At 38.1% G+C, this 20,234-nt stretch overlaps 1 protein-coding gene across 2 annotated transcripts in view; it reads right to left on the reverse strand.

Moving 5' to 3' along the window:
* Positions 1–20,234, reverse strand: part of Eogt (EGF domain specific O-linked N-acetylglucosamine transferase) — a 47,216-nt gene that overhangs the window by 15,646 nt on the left and 11,336 nt on the right. For both annotated transcript variants that reach the window (XM_004854177.4, XM_087182005.1), the window contains 3 exons: positions 17,282–17,388; positions 14,743–14,846; positions 188–280 (listed from right to left, as the gene is read on the reverse strand). In XM_004854177.4, coding sequence (XP_004854234.1) covers positions 188–280; positions 14,743–14,846; positions 17,282–17,388 — 304 coding nt within the window. The remainder of the gene's footprint in view (positions 1–187; positions 281–14,742; positions 14,847–17,281; positions 17,389–20,234) is intronic.

Genomic DNA, 20,234 nt, shown 5'->3' on the forward strand with positions numbered 1-20,234 from the left:
AGTTACAGAAAAACATTCTCAAAAGCTACATGGTTCTTAACAATGAGGATTCCAGCTGTAACCAAAGAAACCAAAAAGTCAGACATCAATGGTAATAGCTAATAGAAACTCAAATTAAACATTTATTTCATAAGTAATTCATCTGTATATATGTTATTTACAGACACTTCAGTAAAGTTTCCAATACCCTTTTGGAATCATAAGTTTTCAAGTGTATAACGTCATAGTCAGTAAATGCTTTCCAAGTGTCGGAGAACAGGTCACCATATCCATAAGAGCTCTGGAGGTGGAAACAAAACAAGTTAGGGCAAAAGGATACGACAACAAGAACAAAAAAATGGAATTTTCTTATTAGTGTTAAATTATATTATGATCCTAACTAAGGACATCAAAACCATATAAGACAAATGGATTTTCCTCTGCAGGCTGAGCAAATGCCTAATTTGATGAAATATATTCAGAAATAATCACCACAACCTTCTTCTTAGTGTGTTAATACTGTTTCATTTTTCCACCCTAACCCCTTCCATTCTCATGTTTTTGAAATTATTCTTACGGGGTCTTTCCATGAAATTTCCATCCATATCATACATACACACAATACATATGCACACCAGCATCTGCACTCTGACATGCTCAGTGAGCAAAAAACATCAGGGTAAATGGGTTATCCTCGGAAAGGAATTTCAAAACAAGAAAATGGCTTGAAAAGAACTTTAAAAGTATAATGTATGTAACTATAAAATGTTCTTCCCACTATTGAATAACATTTAATAAGTCCTTGTTAGTATTAATGTTAATGACATTACGTTAACAACATTATATAACAGTAATAGTAGCACCTTGCACCCTTCCCATGTCCCAGGCTTTGTGCTAAGCCCTTAATGCCTTTAACTCATTAAGCCACCCCACAAACCTAGGAGCTAGGTAAGATCATTATCCCTATATTATAGAACAGGAAACTGGGACACAAATTGAAATAATGTGTCTAAATTGTAGAGCTGTAAATTACAGGGCTGGATTAATCTGTCTATGATTTCAGACTTCACGCTCATATATTCCACATGACAGTTGCCTGTCAGCGAGAGCTCATTCTAGTGTATTTACCAAGTGCATTTTCCTTTTTTGAAAAGCAGAAGTTAATTATAAGTTCCATCAGCTAAAGATAGAGATCAATTAATTTTCAAATGGTATAACAGATTAAAATATTCAGCCAAGAGAAACAAGAAATCTGCATTTCAGGGTTATATTCAAAGTCTACAGTTGGTTATATTTGTATTTATTATATTCAAATCTTTTTATCTTCATAGTATTTTTTTATAGCTTAAACATTTTATGCTGCACATATTATAGTTACTTCAAAGTTATTGCGAACCGTTAGATGTAATTTTTTTAAAAAATCCTTCTTTTAGTGTTTCTCCAATGCTATTCTAATAAAGGTCCTTCTCAACACCATCTAAAATGAAACGTCGCTGCTCAGACTCAATAATAAATAAAGGATAATTAAAAGAAGTGGTTCTAGACAATTTCCTAAGATAAAATACTTCAGATAAAATGATACCATTGAAAGGAAATTTTAATAATAAAATAATCTGACTGATGCCTTCTAAAGAAAATAATGCATTATTCAGTAATAAGCACCTCTAGAAGCTTGATCTCTATATCCCTCAAATTCAAATTATCTGCCACAGGGCAAGAAGGGGCTTTTCCCTACGCCCACACTGAAGAATATTTGGCTATCCTGAAGACGACATAAGATTTCTTCCTGTATAGGGATCAAATTTGAACATACATGCAACCTATAATCTAGAAATTCCACTTACAAGAATCTGACAGAAATGCTATAGTAAGTGTGTGAGGATATGAATAAGTTGGCTATATCCAGTTGGCTGAATATGCAAGTTCTATGCCTGTAGATTCAAGCACTGTGAATTGAAAATATTGAGAAAGCACATGGGGTCTGTACCGAACATGTGTATATTTTTTTCTCATTGTTATTCCTGAAAAAGTAGAGTATAATAACTGTTTACATAGAATTTATGTTGTATGAGGTTCTACAGATAATCTAGAGATGATTTAAAGTATATAGTAGAATTGCACAGGTTATATGCAAGTATTACACCATTTTATACAAGGAACTTGAGCCTCTGAGTATTTTCATACCCACAAGGAATTCCTGATAGATACTGAGGGATGATTATATATATTCCAACAAATAGCATAGAATTAGAAACAAATGAGATATGATTGAGGTGGGGAGGGTGCACACACGCAATCATGCATGGCTCAGATTCCTAAGACACCCATCATATGGAATACCATGTAACTGCTCATAAAAGGATAGCCTGAGCCGAACAACTTGGAGATCTCCCCATGATACAATATTAAGGAAGCAAGATGACAGCATACTTTCTATAGAGATAAATGCACCCTTATACAAATTTTATATGTGATAGCCAGACATGGCGGCACATGTCTGTAATTCCAGCACTCAGGAGGCTGAGGCAAGAGGACTGCCATTAGTTTGAGGCCAGCCTGAATTACAAAGCAAGACCCTGTCTCAAATAAAACAAAAAAAAAGAAAATTTTATATCTATATAACAAGTCCTCATATAAATCCTGATATATCTGTATCTAGATATATTTACATTTATTTATTCAAATGAAAAGAGTCTTGCCAAAATTCACAGACATGCTAACTGAAGTTATCCTTGGGGGACAATGGAATTGGAGGAGACTTTTTAACTTCTGTGTTATTTGAACACATTATAAGAAGAGGTGACTTTCATATTTTAAAAAATAACATAGCTACACTACACAAGAAATTGTAGAAAACATGCAGCAATCTCCTCTTTATCCATTCCATTTAATAAGAGCCATCCCTCTAAGGAAATCTGAAGAAATGTCCTCTCTGTATCTTAAGAGGCTCATGGCTGAGCCGGTCCCAGCACCCGGAAGGAAGCTCCCCCGCTGCCATCCCAAGCTCCTAGGGCAGAGAAGGTGAGCCGTGTGGGCGCCAGAAACACCCCCCTCCCCCATGGAAATGAGAAGACACATAAACAAGCCTCAAAAACAGACTTCCAGATAACCTACAGCAACCCCAAAGGGAAACCAGATGGAACAATCTGATACTCAACCACCTGCACTCTCTGAACTGGCAACAAAAGAGGATCTGGGAAAAATTAAATCAGAAATAATTACTCAGATAACAGCAAAGATTTTGCTCATGGTGCAAGACATGATTAATAAATCTAGAGAGGACACAGATAAAAAAATTAGAGGATCTGAGGAACATGATGGAATCCCAACATAGGAAACAAATGGAATCCATAAAACAGATAGAAACAGATTTCCAAGAGATTAAAAACTCCATCGAAAGTCTGTGCAATAGAATGAACCAATGTGAGGATTGAATTTCACATATAGAAGAAAAGACTGCAATTAGTGACCAGGAAAAAAAAACTGCTTTAAAATAGTAAGGGAACACGAGAAATCAATCCAGCAGCTGCTAGACGATGCAAAGAAGAATAACATAAGACTGATTGGAGTCAATGAAGAAAGAGGAGACAGTGCAGATGACATAAAAAAACTGTTCACAGAAGTGATGGCAGAAAACTTCTCAAGGAGGGGAAAAGAACTTGACATACAGATAAGTGAGGCATATGGGACTCCAGCTAGCCTTAGTCAAAAAAAATCTACACATAGGCATATAATAGTTAGGATTCCAGAAATCCAACAGAAGAATAAAATTCTACAAGCAGTGAGAGAAAAGAAACAAATCACATACAAAGGAAAGCCCATCAGAATCACAGCAGACTTCTCAATGCAAACTCTCAAGGCAAGAAGAGCTTGGAGTGATGTATTTTAAGCCCTAAAGGAAAACAGTCTCCAACCCAGATAGATGTACCCTGCAAAACTAACTTTCAAAATTGATGGAGAAATACGATACTTTGATGATAAAGAGCACCTCAGGAACTTCATGAATACCAAATCGGCACTCCAAAAAATTTTAGACAACACTCTAGGAAAAGACAATGAGGATCACAACCCCAGGAAACCCAGCAGAATGAATCCATTGGGCATGACAAATTAAACGCAAAGGGGGAGAATCCAACAAAAAGAAAAAGTCATGACAAGGCTTTTAAAACTTTTAACTTCATCTTCCTAATGAGTGTATAATTCAATCTTGTTAGTGTACTGATTAGTATTTTTCTGATTCTAGAGTTGCACACCTTTCCTTGTGCTATACTGGCTATTTATCATCTTCTTATGTCTACTTTTTAATTGGGCTGTCTATTAATGAGCTGTAAGAGTTCTTTATATATTCTGGTCATAGGTTATATGCATTGTAAATATGATCTATTTAAGGACTACTTTTCATTTTAATGATGTCATTTAAAGTTCTAAATTTTGATGGAATCTCATTTATCAATTTTTTTCTTTTATACATCATGGTTTTTGTATCCTAGGTAGTTCTTGCCTACCCTGAATTCATAAACATTTTCCCTTAAAATTTCTTCTTAGTTTTATACTTTTAGGCTTTCCTATTTAGGTTCATAGATCCCTTCAAGTTATTTTCATGTATGGAAATAAAGGATTGAGGTTAATTTTTTATATACAGATACCAGGTATTCTAGTGCCGTTTGCTGAAAACATTATCTCTTCCTTGGCTCTTGAATTGAGTTTATATTCTATAAAATGCTAATGTTAAATAATCTTTCAAAACTCGGTGGACCATATATGTGTGGTTCTATTTCTAGATTCTCTGTTTTATTCAAATGATCTATGTGTCTTTCCTTACACCAACACTGCCTTGATTACTGTAGCTTTAGAAGTCTTAAAATTATGTATTAAACATCTTCCAACACTGTGTTTTTTTTTAAACTTTTCTAGGTCCTTTGTACTCCTACATAACTTTTAAATTTCAATATCCAGTTCTTCATTTATAGCAAATATACACAGACCTGAATTTTTATATATGCCTTGTGTTTTATAATCCTGCTAAATTCAAGTACAAGTTCTAGGAGCTCCCAGAAATTTCTTAGAATTTTCTCTGTAGATGATCATTTCATCTACATATAAAGATTTTGCTTCTGCCGTGTCAATCCTATCCTAGGTGTGTCATTTTATGGCCAGACTATTTTGGTGGGGCCTAGGTTTCAAAGTTTAATGGACAGATAAAGAGTAAGCATATCTGCCCTTGTTCCCCACCTTAAGGAGAAAGCATTGTATGTTCTCCATTCATACAAGGTGTTCTCGCTGGAAGTATGGAGTACATGTCTTAAATTTGTTGAGAAGTTTCTGTTCTACTTCTAGTCTCCTGATAACTTTTACCATGAACAGCTGTAGAATTTGGTCCAATACTTTTTCTCCAACTAGTGACAGGATCATATGGCTTTTTCCTTTCCTCTGTTAAAATGATGACTTTTGGGGGTGGATCTTCCAATGCTAAACCAACACTGCCATCCCTATAACAAAACTATTTTCTACATCCTGCCAGATCTGACTTCTAATAGTTTGTTTTGTTAAACAAATTTCTATCTATGTTCATATGTTTTTCTTCTATTATATTTATCCAATTTTAGGATTAGCACAATGTTGAGTTCCTAAAATGAGGGGAGAAGTGTTCCTTCTTTTTTCTGCTTTAATTGTTTGATATAATTTATCAGTTAAAATATTTATGAGCCTGCTGTTGTCATATAGGTAGGTTTTCAAGCTACGAATATACTTTCTTTAATAGGTGCTATTCAAATTTTATATTTCCTCCAGAGTTAGTTTCATTAATTTGTCTTCTAAGTTACTTCTTAGAAGTTGTCAAATTTATTTCAAAAAAAGATTTTTGTAATATGCTTTCTATATTCTTTTAAATTCTGTAAAATCTGTGTTAATGTCTCCTAGATCTTAATATTGTAATTTTAAAAATGTATAACTGATATTGTGTAACAGGAAGAAAAGGTCTAAAAGAGCAGGGGAACTGGGAGGGGTAGGGGAAGGGAAAAAAGGGAAAGGAAAAAATATGAGAAGAGGAAAAAAATGGAAACAAGGTCTTTGCAAATAGGGAAGGTGGGAGGGGGTAAAGGGAGGGCAAGGGAAGGGGAAAAAAAACAAGAACCAAGAGACTCATATAATGGTACAAGATCCCAATGATGAATGTAACTGTATTATATACCTAAAATGTACCAATAAAGTTAATGGGGGCGGGGGGAAAGAGGCTCACGGCTGAGCCTCCTAAGGTTGCTGTCATTGAGGTTGCTGTCTGTGTGCTGAAGAGAGTGACCAAACCCACTCAGGTTTGTGAAGAGAGGAAAGACTTCACAGACTTCCAGGTGGGGTCCCTTGGTGAACCCTGTCCTTGGGCAAACTGCTTCACCAAGGCCTTCAAAACTGATTCTGTGGGCATGCCCTACTGAGGTCGAATCAGCCCCCTGCAGACAGGAAGCCACCTGGTTCCACACTACAAAGATGCAGAGGACACCGGACCACCAGACCATGGTACTGAGTCCCCCTGCTCCCGGCCTAGAGGTAGGGGCTTCTGAGCCACCGTCCCACTGCTCCTGGTCCAGAGGAAGGGGCTTCCCAGTCATCATCCCTCCTGCTGCTCCCAGCCCAGAGGAAAGGGCTTTTGGGCCACCTTCTGTCCCACTGCTCCTGGCCCAGAGGAAGGGGCTTCCAGGCCACCATCCCTCGCACCACTCCCAGCCCAGAGGTAGGGGCTTGTGAGCTGCCATCCCACTGCTCCTGGTCCAGAGGAAGGGGCATCCCAGCCACCATCCCTCCTGTTGCTCCCAGCCCACAGGAAAGGGCTTTTGGGTCACCATTCCAACCGCTGTTCCTGACCCCTGTCCCGCCTCTCCCAGCTCAGAGGAGGTAAAACTCAGAGATGAAAAAGTCCACTGAAAGTCTACACAGCAGAATGAGCAAATGTGAGGACAGAATTTCAGATATAGAAAATAAGATTGCAATTAGTGACCAGGAAAAGAAAAATTGCTTCAAAATTATAAGGGAACACGAGAAATGAATCCAACAGCTGCTAGACAATGCAAAGAAGAATAACATAAGACTGACTGGGCTCAATGAAGAAAGAGGAGAGAGTGCAGATGACATAAAACATCTTCACAGAAATAATGGCAGAAAATTTCCCAAGCAGGGGAAAAGAGCTTGACATACAGATAACTGAGGCATATAACTCCAAATAGCCTTGATCAAAAAAAATCTACACATAGGCATATAATTGTTAAGATTCCAGAAACACAACAGAAGAACAAAGTTCTACAAGCAGTCAGAGAAAAGAAACAAATCACATACAAAGGAAAGCCTATCAGAATCACAGCAGACTTCTCAACACAAACCATCAAGGCAAGAAGAGCTTGGAGTGACATATTTTAAGCCCTAAAAGAAAACAGCCTCCAATCCAGATTGATGTACCCTGCAAAACTATCTTTCAAAATTGATGGAGAAATAAGATACTTTCATGACAAAGAGCACCTTAGGAACTTCGTGAATACCAAACCAGCACTCCAAAGAATTTTACACAATATCTTAGGAACAGACATTGAGGATCACAGCCCCAGGAAGCAAAGCAGAATGAACCCATTTGGCATGACAAGAAATTAAATGTAAAGGGGGAGAACCCAACAAAGAGAAAAAGTCATGGCAATGACAAGTCAATACATTTCAGTTATAACCATCAACATTAATGGTCTCAATTCACCAATCAAAAGAAATAGACTGGCAGAATGGGGCAAGAAGCAAAATCCAACAATATGCTGCATACAAGAAACACACTTAATTCAAAAGGAAATTCACAGACTGAAAGTTAAAGGGTGGAAAACAATACTCCATGCGACAGGAAGCTGAAAAAAAGCAGGAGTAGCTATCCTCTTGGCAGATCAAGTATATTTAAAACCAACACTGATTAAGAGAGATGAAGAAGGACACTACATCCCTGTAAAGGGAAGAATCCAAGAGGAAGAGATGACGATCATAAATATCTATGCACCAAACACTAGTGCCCCCAACTATATAAAACAAATACTAACAGACAGGAAAAGTCATATATGCACTAATACAATTGTAGTGGGGGACCTCAACACCCTACTGTCACAAATAGATAGATCAACTAGACTAAAAATAAGTAATGAAATACTAGAACTCAATCGAACTCTTGAACAAATGAACTTAACAGATGTTTACAGAGTCTTCCACCCCACAAAATCAGAATACACATTCTTCTCAGCTGCACATGGGTCATTCTCAAAAATAGACCACATACTCACACATAGAACATGTTCAAGGAAGTGCAAAGGAACTGAAATTATCCCCTGTACATTATCAGACCATAGTGCAATGAAATTGGAGATCCGTAGCAAGAGAAACTCGAAAAATTTCACAAACACGTGGAAATTGAACAACACACTTCTCAATAACCAATGAGTCACAGAGGAAATTAAAGAAGAAATCAGACAGTTCCTTCAATTAAATGACAATGACAATACAACATATCAGAATCTATGGGACACAATGAAAGCAGTCTTACAAGGGAAATTCATAGCACTGAATACACATATTAGGAAAACAGAATGAGCCCAATTAAACAACCTGATGCTGCACCTCAAGCTTCAGGAAAAAGAAGAACAGGACAACCCCAGAGCTCATACAAGGGAGGAAATTATATAGATCAGAGCAGAAATCAATGCAATGGAGACTAAGAGGATGATACAAAAAATCAATGAAGCCAAGAGGTGGTTCTTCGAAAGAATCAACAAAATTGACAAACCTTCAGCCAACCTTATCAGAAAAAGGAAAGAAAAGGCCCAAATCCATGCAATTAGGAATGAAAAGGGTGAAATGACAACAGACCCAGCAGAAATCCAGAGGATCATCAATACCTACTTCCAGAACCTATACGCCAATAAGATGGACAACACAGAAGAAATAGACAGATTGCTAGATACACATGAATTACCAAAGTTGAATGAAGAAGACCTAAACATTTTGAACAACCCAATATCAACCAATGAAATTGAAAATGTAATTAAAAACTTATCAACTAAGAAAAGCCCGGGCCCTGATGGCTTCACTGCTGAATTCTACAAGACATTTAGAGAGGAACTGCTGCCACTACTGTTTAAACTCTTCAATGAAATTGAAAGGGAAGCAATACTCCCAAATTCATTCCTGGAAGCAAGCATCACCTTGATCCCCAAAGCAGAGAAAGACCCAACCGAAAAGGAGAACTATAGGCCAATCTCACTAATGAGCATAGATGCAAAAATCCTTAATAAGATACTGGCAAACAGAATGCAGAAGATTATCAAGAAGATCATACACCCTGATCAAGTGGGATTCATCCCAGGGATGCAGGGATGGTCGAATATACGCAAATCAATCAATGGAATACACTACATCAATAGAGCTAAGGACAAAAACCATATGATTATCTCCATAGACACAGAAAAAGCATTTGACAAAATCCAACATGCATTTATGATAAAAACCCTACAAAAAATTGGAATAGATGGTCTCTACCTCAAACTGATAGAAGCCATCTATGAAAAACCAACAGCCAATATCATACTAAATGGTCAAAAACTGAAATCCTTCACACTAAAATCAAAAACAAGACAAGGATGTCCACTATCAGCACTCTTGGTCAATATAGTTCTGGAAACATTAGCCATGGCAATTAGACAAGAGAAAGAAATAAAAGGAATAAAGATAGGAAATGAAGAAGTCAAATTGTCATTATTTACAGATGACATGATACTCTATATAGAAGACCCCAAGAACTCCACCAAAAGTCTTCTAGACTTAATAACCAATTCAGTCAAGTAGCTGGTTACAAGATCAACACACAAAAATCAATAGCTTTCTTCTACACCAATGACAGACTCACTGAGAGAGAAATAGGGCAAATAATTCCTTTCACAATAGCATCCAAAAAACTGAAATACCTAGGAATCAACCTAACGAAGGAAATCAAAGACCTCTTCTCTGAAAACTATGGCACTCTGAAAAGAGAGATTGAAGATGATATCAGAAAATGGACAGACATCCCCTGCTCCTGGGTAGGAAGGATTAATATAGTGAAAATGGCCATACTTCCAAAACTGCTATATAGATTTAATGCAATTCCAATTGAGATCCCAGCAGCATACTTCATGGACCTTGAGAAAACAATCCAAAAATGCATTTGGAACAAGAAGAGACCAAGAATAGCAAAAGCAATTCTAGGTAACAGAGACATGGCAGGGGGTATCACAATCCCCAAACTGCAAACATACTACAAAACTACTGTGATAATAACAGCACGGTACTGGCAAAGAAACAGACTTGAGGACCAGTGGAACAGATTAGAAGATGCAGAAACAACACCAGACATACTCAGCCATCTCATCTTTGATAAAGGAGCCAAACACTCTCACTGGAGGAAAGACAGCCTCTTTAATAAATGGTGCTGGAAAAATTGGGCTTCAACTTGCCAAAGATTAAAACTAGACCTGTATCTCTCACCATGCACTAAACTAAAATCAAAATGGATTAAAGATCTAAATATTAAAATAGAAACTCTGAACCAGTTGGAACAGAGATTAGGTAGAACCCTTGAAGACATCAGTGTAGGAAAAGATTTTATGAACAAAACTTCAGTTGCCTGTGAACTAGCACAAACAATCAACAGGTGGGATCTCTTATTAAAAGGCTTCTGCACAGCAAGAGAAACCATCAGCAGTGTGAAGAGACAACCCACAATGTGGGAAAAAATCTTCACCTCCTCTTCCTCAGACAAAAGTCTACTATCTCAAATCTATAAAGAACTTAAAAAGATCAGACCTCCCAAATTTAAAGACTCAATCCAAAAACGGGCATCTGAAATGAACAGACATTGCTCACACACAAAGAAGTAGAAACAGCAAATAAATACATGAAAAAATGTTCAACATCACTGGTCATTCAAGAGATGCAAATGAAAACAACACCGAGATTCCACTTCACTCCAGAAAGAATGGCTGCTATCATGAAATCAACCAATAACAAATGCTGGCAGGGCTGTAGGGAAAGAGGAACCCTGCTCCACTGCTGGTGGGAGTGTAGACTGGTGCAACCACTGTGGAAATCAGTATGGAGATACCTCAAAGAACTAGGACTGGAAGTTTGACCATTTGACCCCACTATTCCACTGCTGGAGATCTTCCCCAAAGAATTAAAAGAATCATACCACAGTGATATATGTGCACCCATGTTTATAGCAGCACAGTTTGTGATAGCTAAAACTTGGAAACAGCCCAAATGCCCACCAACTGGAGACTGGATAAAGAAAATGTGTTTTTTTTATAAAATGGAGTACTACTCAGCCATAAAAAATAAGAAATTAGAGACATTTATAGCTAAGTGGATGCACATTGAGGCGATACTCTTAAGTGAAATAAATAGGACACACATGTATAAATACCGAATAGTTTCTCTGGTGTGAGAAACTGAAAGTGTAAATAAGGACTAAAATGTATAATAGGTAATGTGAAATAGGAAGAAAAGGGGAAAAGGGGAGGGAAGTGGGAGGGCTAGGGGAAAGAATAGAAGGGAATGGGATTAATATGAGAAAATGGAAAAATAGGAACAAAATCTTTGTAAATAGGGAGGACTGGGGTGGTTGAAGGGAGGGCCGGGCAAGGGTGAAAAATAAGAACCAAGAGAGACTATGTAAAGGTGCAAATTTCCAATGATGAATGTCATTATATTGTATACCTATAATGTACCAATGATTGGAATGAATAATCAATAATGCAAAATAGGAAGAAAAGCTCCAAAGGGGTAGGGGTAGTGGGAAGGGCAGGGGAAAGGAAAGAAGGGAAAGGAAAAATGCTGAGAAATGGAAAAATGGAAATACAGTCTTTGTAAATAGGGAAGGGTGGAGGGGGTGAAGGGAGGGCTAGGAATGGGGAAAAAATAAGAACCAAGATGCATTATGTAAAGGTACAATTCCCAATGAGAAATGTAATTGTGTTATATACCTACAATGTACCAATAAAAGAATTTAATAAAGTGCAAAAAAAAAGAAAAAAAGACTGATTCTGTGGCCATACCATCAGCAGTGGGGTATTCATGTCAGTCTGCAGGTCACACTGTTGCTTAACCTAAGACCTTGCCAACCATAGAGAAACAGTCAAAGCCAGGCATGGTAGTATATGTCTATAATCCCAGCACTCTATGACTGAGGCAGACGAATCACAAGTTTGAGCCCAGCCAAGGCAACTTAGCTAGATGCCATCTCCAAACTTTTTAAAAGGGTGGGGGGAGCTCAGAGTGAATGCCATGAGTTCAATAGCCAATACTGAAGCAAGGGAGGGAGAGAAACACTGAGTAACTGCCCAACCCCACAGCACCATACCCATCTGACCTACAGGCTTCTTTGGGCCAGAATTCTGGAGCAGCCTGACAGAATTCCCCAGGTGGAGAAGCTGACTGGGTGGATTGCAAAAGCCTCTTAGATCAGGAACACGGGTTTATAATGGATCCACGGAGGAGGCAGGTAGCCTGAGGACAACCAACCAGCCTGCTTGGCCACATCCTTCCTGCTCCTCTGCACCAGACTCAAAGTCAGCCTGTCCTAACATCACGTGCAGTTACCTGAGCTTCCTAGATCTTCCAGGAGGCCAGGCATCCTACTCCACCCCTGCAGGCACACAGGTGGGGGGTAGAGATGCTGGCTCAGTTTACCTTAGTCCACTTGAGGAAAATGTGAAAAAGTATACCACAAGGTACAAGAAGGTTTCTTTAAACTGTATGAACATTTTGTCAACCTCACAGGTTCTTTGGAGGACTATACAGAAAGGTTATAATGCATCATGGCTTCCAAGCACAGGGCTGGAATCCCTGGCTCCATCCCTTGCACAGTGTGTTATCTCAGGACACTCACTGGTTGCTCAGGCCTCAGGGTCCTGTCTGCAGAACAAGCTAATAAAAAAAGAAACCCTAGTTCAAAAACAGCAAACAAAATCCCTAGTCCACTGAGGGAGATGAGTATTAAATGAGATAACATCAGGTATAATTTTTTAAAGGGCAAAACTGCCCTGAGTGAATCATTCAGGGCTTCTAAGACCTGTTTTGAGTGTGGCCTAGCAGCACATAAACAAAGAGAAAAAAGAAAGGGCTATTCCCTTTGCTCACACAACATTTCTAAAACTATGATGTCAGCAAAACTGGAACTCAAGATGGAAATAGAAATGTATGTGAAGGACACAGAAGAAAGCAACAGCATGGCAAAAACTGCAAAACCAATTCTCAGCACAGCCTGCATCACACCAGAAGTGTTTGGAGCCATGAGCACAACAACCTTCCTCCATAGCTCTCAGTGAAGAAGGGGACAGTGAAGAAGTCGGTGAAGAAGGGGACAGCAAGACTCTCTCCCTTCTTCTAGGAGACCAGGATCTTTGTTACCTGGCTATCTCTGCTCTCCAGAAATGAAGATGACACAGGTCAACTATTTTTTTACACAGTGTTGCTTCTGATTTTAAAAGATGCTTGAATGATAAACTGCAGCAGAAGTAGGAAAGCCAGGTTTAGGCCTCCCCGGTATACGACTCTTAGAACTGAGGGTGACTCCTGTGGGCATGCTGAGGTTTTGTCAGTGTAATTATTCCAGGAATTGGTGGCTGCTCCGAGATGTGCGTTCTTCAATCAAGCAGCTCCTGTACCTGCCTCAGGTGGACCTTGCCCCATTACACCTGAGCTGTGCTGTGGACTCCCCTGGAAGAAAGACTCCCCTGAGAGCTGCCCCTTCATCATTCCCATGAATGTCATCTCGACTTGACTGACTCACACCAAGGGGGCATAGGAGTATCTTGAGTCAGACTGTTTAGCTGAACCTTAGATGATCCAAGATCAGGTTCCCGCTCCCTGCTGTAGGCAACCTCCATGGTGTACACTATCATTGTCGCTGTTGGATAACATTCTGAGCACATGTGCCATGTGCGGGAAACTGTGACTGCACACTCTGTGGTTCATCCGCAAGATGACACTGAGGTACCTGTTCTATTCCATTACAACTGAGGGTACCAGGTCCCACCCTGGGGTTACCTGACCAGGTGGATGGGCCAGAGGTGGAAGAAGCAGGTGAAAGGCAGATAAAAAAAAGGAAAAGCGAAAAAGACTACTAAAAACAAATACATAGCAGGCATAATCTAACAAAGCGCTTCTGTGTGAGTCTAAGACTCATTCTGCATAGTGAGGTGAAACTTGCAGTCAATTTGGCCTAAAGCAAATAATGTTGAGAAAGCTATTTTTATGCACAGGGGTGGGATTGGAGCTCAGTGGTGGATGGGGGGGTGCGGAAAAGAAAGTACAGTACAGAACAGTATAGAACAGTAAATTCACGAGGTCAAACTAAACAGAGGCTCTTCCAACACTAGAAGTGAGAGAGGGACAGGCTCCATATGTCCCACCCTGGAGGAACACTGAAGCAAACAGTGCAGCACGAGATCTCCCTCTAACCAAAAGGGGAAGAAATCTTCCACTGCTTCATTCCAAATTTCAAAAAACCAAGGAACACACATACTCACGCGTGTATGTATCTGCCTCTGTGCATATGTGTCAATGCACACATACGGACACATTCATACTCATGTGCAGGTGTGCACACAGGATATATTTAAGTGTGTGTCGTCAACACTCCTGTTTCACCAGGTCACAGGCACACAATGGTAAAGCAAGGTGAACATGGTGCTGAAGCAGAGAGCACACTCTTACCGTGTCCCACATCACGATGTACACATCTGTACTGAATGAATTATTAACATGCTGGGTAATATAAAGGTTGATAAAATCACAGAAGTGATGATACATGTTAACACCTAGTATTGGAAAAAAGAAATCTATGTTAATTAACCCCAAAGAACATGTGATTAAACAATTTTTATTCTATCCCATCTACTTACAGTTCAATGGACTTTTAGTTGAAATAAACGAGAGAAAACAGCAATTTTTCTGAACATAATCTACACAGAAATACAATCAACTTACAAAAGGGTTGGATTCAAAATTCAGTTTTTAAACTGATTATTTAGAAATCAGGAATGCGTTTTCTCATACATGCCAAATAACAAATTAAGTTCCCAGAAAAAGCCACATAGGTCTAACTCAAAATGAAATAGACAATAGGTTCATGAAATTATTTATTCGTTTTGATCACTTTTTTTAAAAAAAAATCAATTAAGCAACACCTATTCCCAGAAGTATTGTTGATGTAAGTATGATGGCAACTACTAACAGTTTGGTGATTCTCATTCTTATCTCTTTGGGCCCTATTTAATCACTGCTCGTGCTATTCTTCTTGGGAAAATACTAACCAGCCATCATTTAAAAGAGATGAATGTCTTATGTCCAAATTGAAAAAGCATATGGGCCGGGGATTTAGCTCAGTGGTTCTGCTGCCTGCCTCGCAAGCGCAAGGACCCGAGTTTGATCCCCAGTACAAAAAAGAAAAGAAAAGAAAAGAAAAAGCATAAACTCTGGAGTCAGAACTGACTTGAATTCCAGCTCAGTCGCTCATGAGCCACCCTCCTAGATTAATTCATAAAGTCCATAAGCATTGGGGTCTCTACTAAAAATGGAGAGGAGTTGAACCTAAGTGCCAGCTTTGTCACAAGAAAGCCAAAGAGGATGCATCCGCAAGTGCCACCCAGTGTATGGCACAGGTGAGAAGCCACCTGTGCCCCACACAGTCAGACAGAGCCGACAGAGCTGAGGCTGCCACCATTTGTAAACTCTAATGCCAGCCATTTTAAAATGTACATTTTCAAGGAAGGAAAATGTTGAGGAAAGGAAAAACAGTGACCCCCAAAAGAAACCATAAAATAGTCTGAAAGTAAAGGTAGAAAATACTCAGTTCTTTTCAGCCTGGTTATCTTAGATGAATGTTTGGGAGGCCTCATTTCTTTCAGCCACAAAAATCTGGCAAAAAGCATATTGTCAGCTTCAGAAAAATCAAATTCTATCTGTCCCCCAGGTGAGCCATCCACCAAACATTAGTTCTCAGGTAACATTTAGCGAGCTCCTAACATTTACTGGGGAGCTTAGTGTGTACAAAATAGTGATTGGTGCTACGAGGATTAATAAACGAGGGCACAAACACAGGCTTTATTGTGGAGAAACGTGCCCCTGGTGAGCTTTGTTCTGTAGAAATGCTCTCTCCCAAGGTAAGAGTTAATAAGAAAAGAGAAAATTGGACAACGTCCTAAGTTAGAAGAAAAAAGGAGAATTATGAATATAGGAAAGAAAAGGTGCACATCCACTTTAGTCTATTATTCTCATTTTACCTACTTTATTGCATACGATCTGCATAAATTTAACAGCTCACACATATTCACCTCTTTTATAGGCAGATCACTGTTTTCTTTGCCTCTTTTTAATTTGCATATTTTTAAAGAAATGAGTCAAAACCTTGAACATAGCATTTTTACTTGCTCTTATTTCAAAATCCTAAACTTGTCTCATTTCTGACTCTAATACTTTGTAATATAAGAATTATGACTACAGAAGGGAGAGTACATTAAAACTATGATCAATAAATTATGGTAATTCTCAAATATTCATGACAGAGGGCTCTCTATATTTCACTGTAGGCCCAGCCTCTCATGAATTTTGATATGATATAGCACAGTCATCTCCGTCTCTCATAATGAGAGAGATGATATAGAATGATCTGTGTTCCTCCTTTCCAGGGCAACTAGCTCACAAAGTTAAAGTTATGCTTGCAAGCTGAGACTTGGCGCCTGTAGGCATAAATGGAAAATAATTCTCATTTCTTTCCCTAGATTATACTGCCTATAACTTTCAAAAGAATTTTAAGTACACTTTAGTCATAGAAATAATATTAGAGTTTGGAAGGAAAGGTTATGGACATTTCTTTCCTCCCTTCTATTTAAAAATAATTGTAATGAAACAATTTAAATCAAATGATTAGAGAAACCAGAGGGGATAAATTTAAAAGATGTACATGCCTTCTTTCATCTTCAGATTTTGATTGAGTCATTTGATATAAATGTGAAGGTTTATTCTAGAATACCCAAAGTACAAAATAACAGGAAATTCAAGCTAGTTCATCTGTTTCAGAGAAGAAAGCAAAAAGCAAATCCACTTTGCTACATATTACTATGCACTAAGTCACAGTACTTTTTAAAATAGCCGAAGAAAATTTATATATATACTGTCTATAAATTGTATACATATAAAAATTATATATGCCTTATTAACCAACATATAAGTAACAGAAAAGTTAACTTCTTACCTGCATCTAATTTCATGAAATACGTTGGTTTTTCAATAACAATGTCACATTTAGCATCTTCTATAGGTCTGAAGTTGAGCTGAGTATAGCTCTGTAGCTCAGCAAACCTGGAATGATGAAATGGGATATAATTTCAAAGTGATTATCATAACTTAGGATATATCTGTTCAAAAGGTAAATTTTATTTCTAGTATGTAAAAGCATTGGTATGGAGACATGTGGCTTCTCAAATTTACTGTCATTTATATAATTTCATATAAACTTTAATATTCAAGAGATTTTTTTAAATCATCTCACGGGCCAGGGATTTAGCTCAGTGGTTTCGCCGCCTGTTGCTCAAACGCAAGGACCTGAGTTCAATCCCCGGTGCCAAATAAATAAATAAATAAAAATAAAATCATCTCACATATAACACAGTGAAATTGGGAACCTACCACACAAAGAGGAAACTTACATTGGAGTTGTATAAATAATCTACCAGGGAAACAGGAAGCTTCAACAAGGTTTCCTGTAGTTTAATGAGGCTCAAAGTGAATAATGTACCACAGAAGTTCTTACTGCAGCCTCTTTGGAGTCTGAGAAAGATGATATTCCAAAAGTTACCTAGTACTCAGAAAGACAGCAGACAACTAAGCATCTCTGAGGAATGAGAAGTTTATTTCTCAGAAAATGTCTTTGGAAATGACATCGTACAATTTTCTTCCAAACTGAAGACAATCACAAGCATCTGACAAGAGATATCTAGAACTAACATAAATATCATCTTTAATGCTTTATCTTTGAGATCACATTTCATGTAAAATAAATACCAAAAAGATTCTTTTAAAAACACTCTGACAGGGCCAGGAATTTAGCTCAGTGTTTTCACCGCCTTCTACGCAAGTGCAAGGACCGGAGTTTGATCCCCGGCACCAAAAAAATTTTTTTTAAATAAAAACACACTGACAGAAGATCATGGTGGTTTCAAAAATATGTCTGAAAATTCTTTAACACTTCTCCTTTCAAGAAGTGAAGGTTAATTCCCTCTCCTTGGGTGCGGGCATAACTTAGGGGCTCACCTCAAAACAACAGAACACAGCAAAAATGACGCGATATCACTTTTGAGATTATAAAAACACTGTGGCGCTCATCTTGAAGAAGCAGGAGTCCTGCTGTGAGTGGCACAAGGGTGAGGCCATTTTGTGAAAACTTAATCCTTTGCCCATGGTCAGAGAGGAACTGAGGCTTCCAACAACCAGAGTGAGCTTAGAAATAGATTTTCCAGTCCAACTGAGCCTAGGAAAGGCTGCAGCCCTGGCCAAAGACTTGACAGCAACCTCAAGAGAGACCCAGCTACGCTGTTCCCAAATTGTGACCATCAGAATCTGCGTGAGATATTAAATGTTTGTCCTGTCAAGCTATTACCCTTTGAAGTAATTTGTTATACAGCAATAGATAATAAATACAAATATGCCCTTGAGGTATATTCTGTAATGACGTGTTACACAACAATAAATATCTAATACAATTATACCCTCAGTACCTCTGATATAAAATCAGATATCGAGACATACTAGGAAAGAAAATGCCCTATAGAATATAGGAACTACCCACTGTAAAAATCTATTAAGTCACATGAGAAACTTTGGTGCACAGTGCAAAACACTATACTTAGGAAAGTTATTGTTCTGAATGGTTTGCTCGATATGAATGTATGACCCCCAGAACTAACATTACATAAGAATAGCCTATGTGACTATGAAAGGAGGCACATGCATTTCTTTGGATGATGGAATAATTCCTTATCCTGATTGTGTTGGTGGCTACATGGACCTAGACATCTGATGTAAATTTTATAGACTATACATTTTTTAAAAAATGACTGCACCTAAACATGGTGAGACACACTTGTGTTTAGTTAGTAATATTGTGCCAGTGGTAATTTCCTGGATTTGGTCATTGTGCTAGGGGTATATGAGAGATTATTTTCACTGGGAGCTGGGGTAGTGGTACAATGGGAACTTCCTGTACTATTTTTAGACTTCCACAAGTCTAAAACTAATTCAAAATAAAGAGTTTTAAAGTTCAAAAATCTAACCAATGGTGAAAAAAGTCAGAGTAGCTTTTAGAGAGGAGGTTGAGGGTAGGACCTGGAAAGGAGACTGGGTTCTGGGAATGCTCTGCATTTTGACCTGGATAAGAGTTACATGGGTGTGTTCACTTCTTCATAATCCAAACGATACTCTCTTTTGTATGTTTGTTACATATAGTGATATTGATTGTTGAACTCAATTCATTCCAAATTCATGTTCAAACACTGAATAGTTCAAGAATTGAACATATTTTTCCCATAAGAAATAATGGAAAACAAAATAATTGGTTCTGAGGTCTAAAAATGATACTTATATATTCATTTTTCCAGGACTTTAACAAATTTTTTCTTTCTTTATTTATTTCTTTAACAATTATTTCTTTTTTAACTCTACTGTGATTCTCGGTTTTCCTCTTAGCTTTACTGCTGACATCACTTTCTTTTGAGCCATGGTTACAATATTTTACACAAATAAAGCCCAAAAATGGAGATACCTCAAACAACTAGGATTAGAAGTCCCATTTGACTCAGCTATTCCCCTGCTGGGGATCTTCCCCAAAGAATTAAAAGAATCATACCACAGTGATACATATGCACCCATGTTTATAGCAGGACAGTTTGTAATAGTTAAAACTTGGAAACAGCCCAATTGCCGATCAACTGGAGACTGGATAAAGAAAATGTGGGGTTTTTTTATAAAATGGAGTACTACTCAGCCATAAAGAACGAGAAACTAGAGACGTTTATAGTCAAGTGAATGCAAATTGAGGCCACACTTTTAAGTGAAATAAATAGGACACACATGTGTAAATACCGAATAGTTTCTCTGGTGTGAAAACTAAAAGTGTAAATAAGGATCAAAATGTATAATTGATATTGTAA

Source organism: Heterocephalus glaber, unplaced genomic scaffold (assembly GCF_053883595.1).
Source record: "Heterocephalus glaber isolate CG9 unplaced genomic scaffold, H.glaber_assembly_v1.0 deba00001472, whole genome shotgun sequence".
NCBI classification, from domain to species: Eukaryota; Metazoa; Chordata; class Mammalia; order Rodentia; family Bathyergidae; genus Heterocephalus; species Heterocephalus glaber.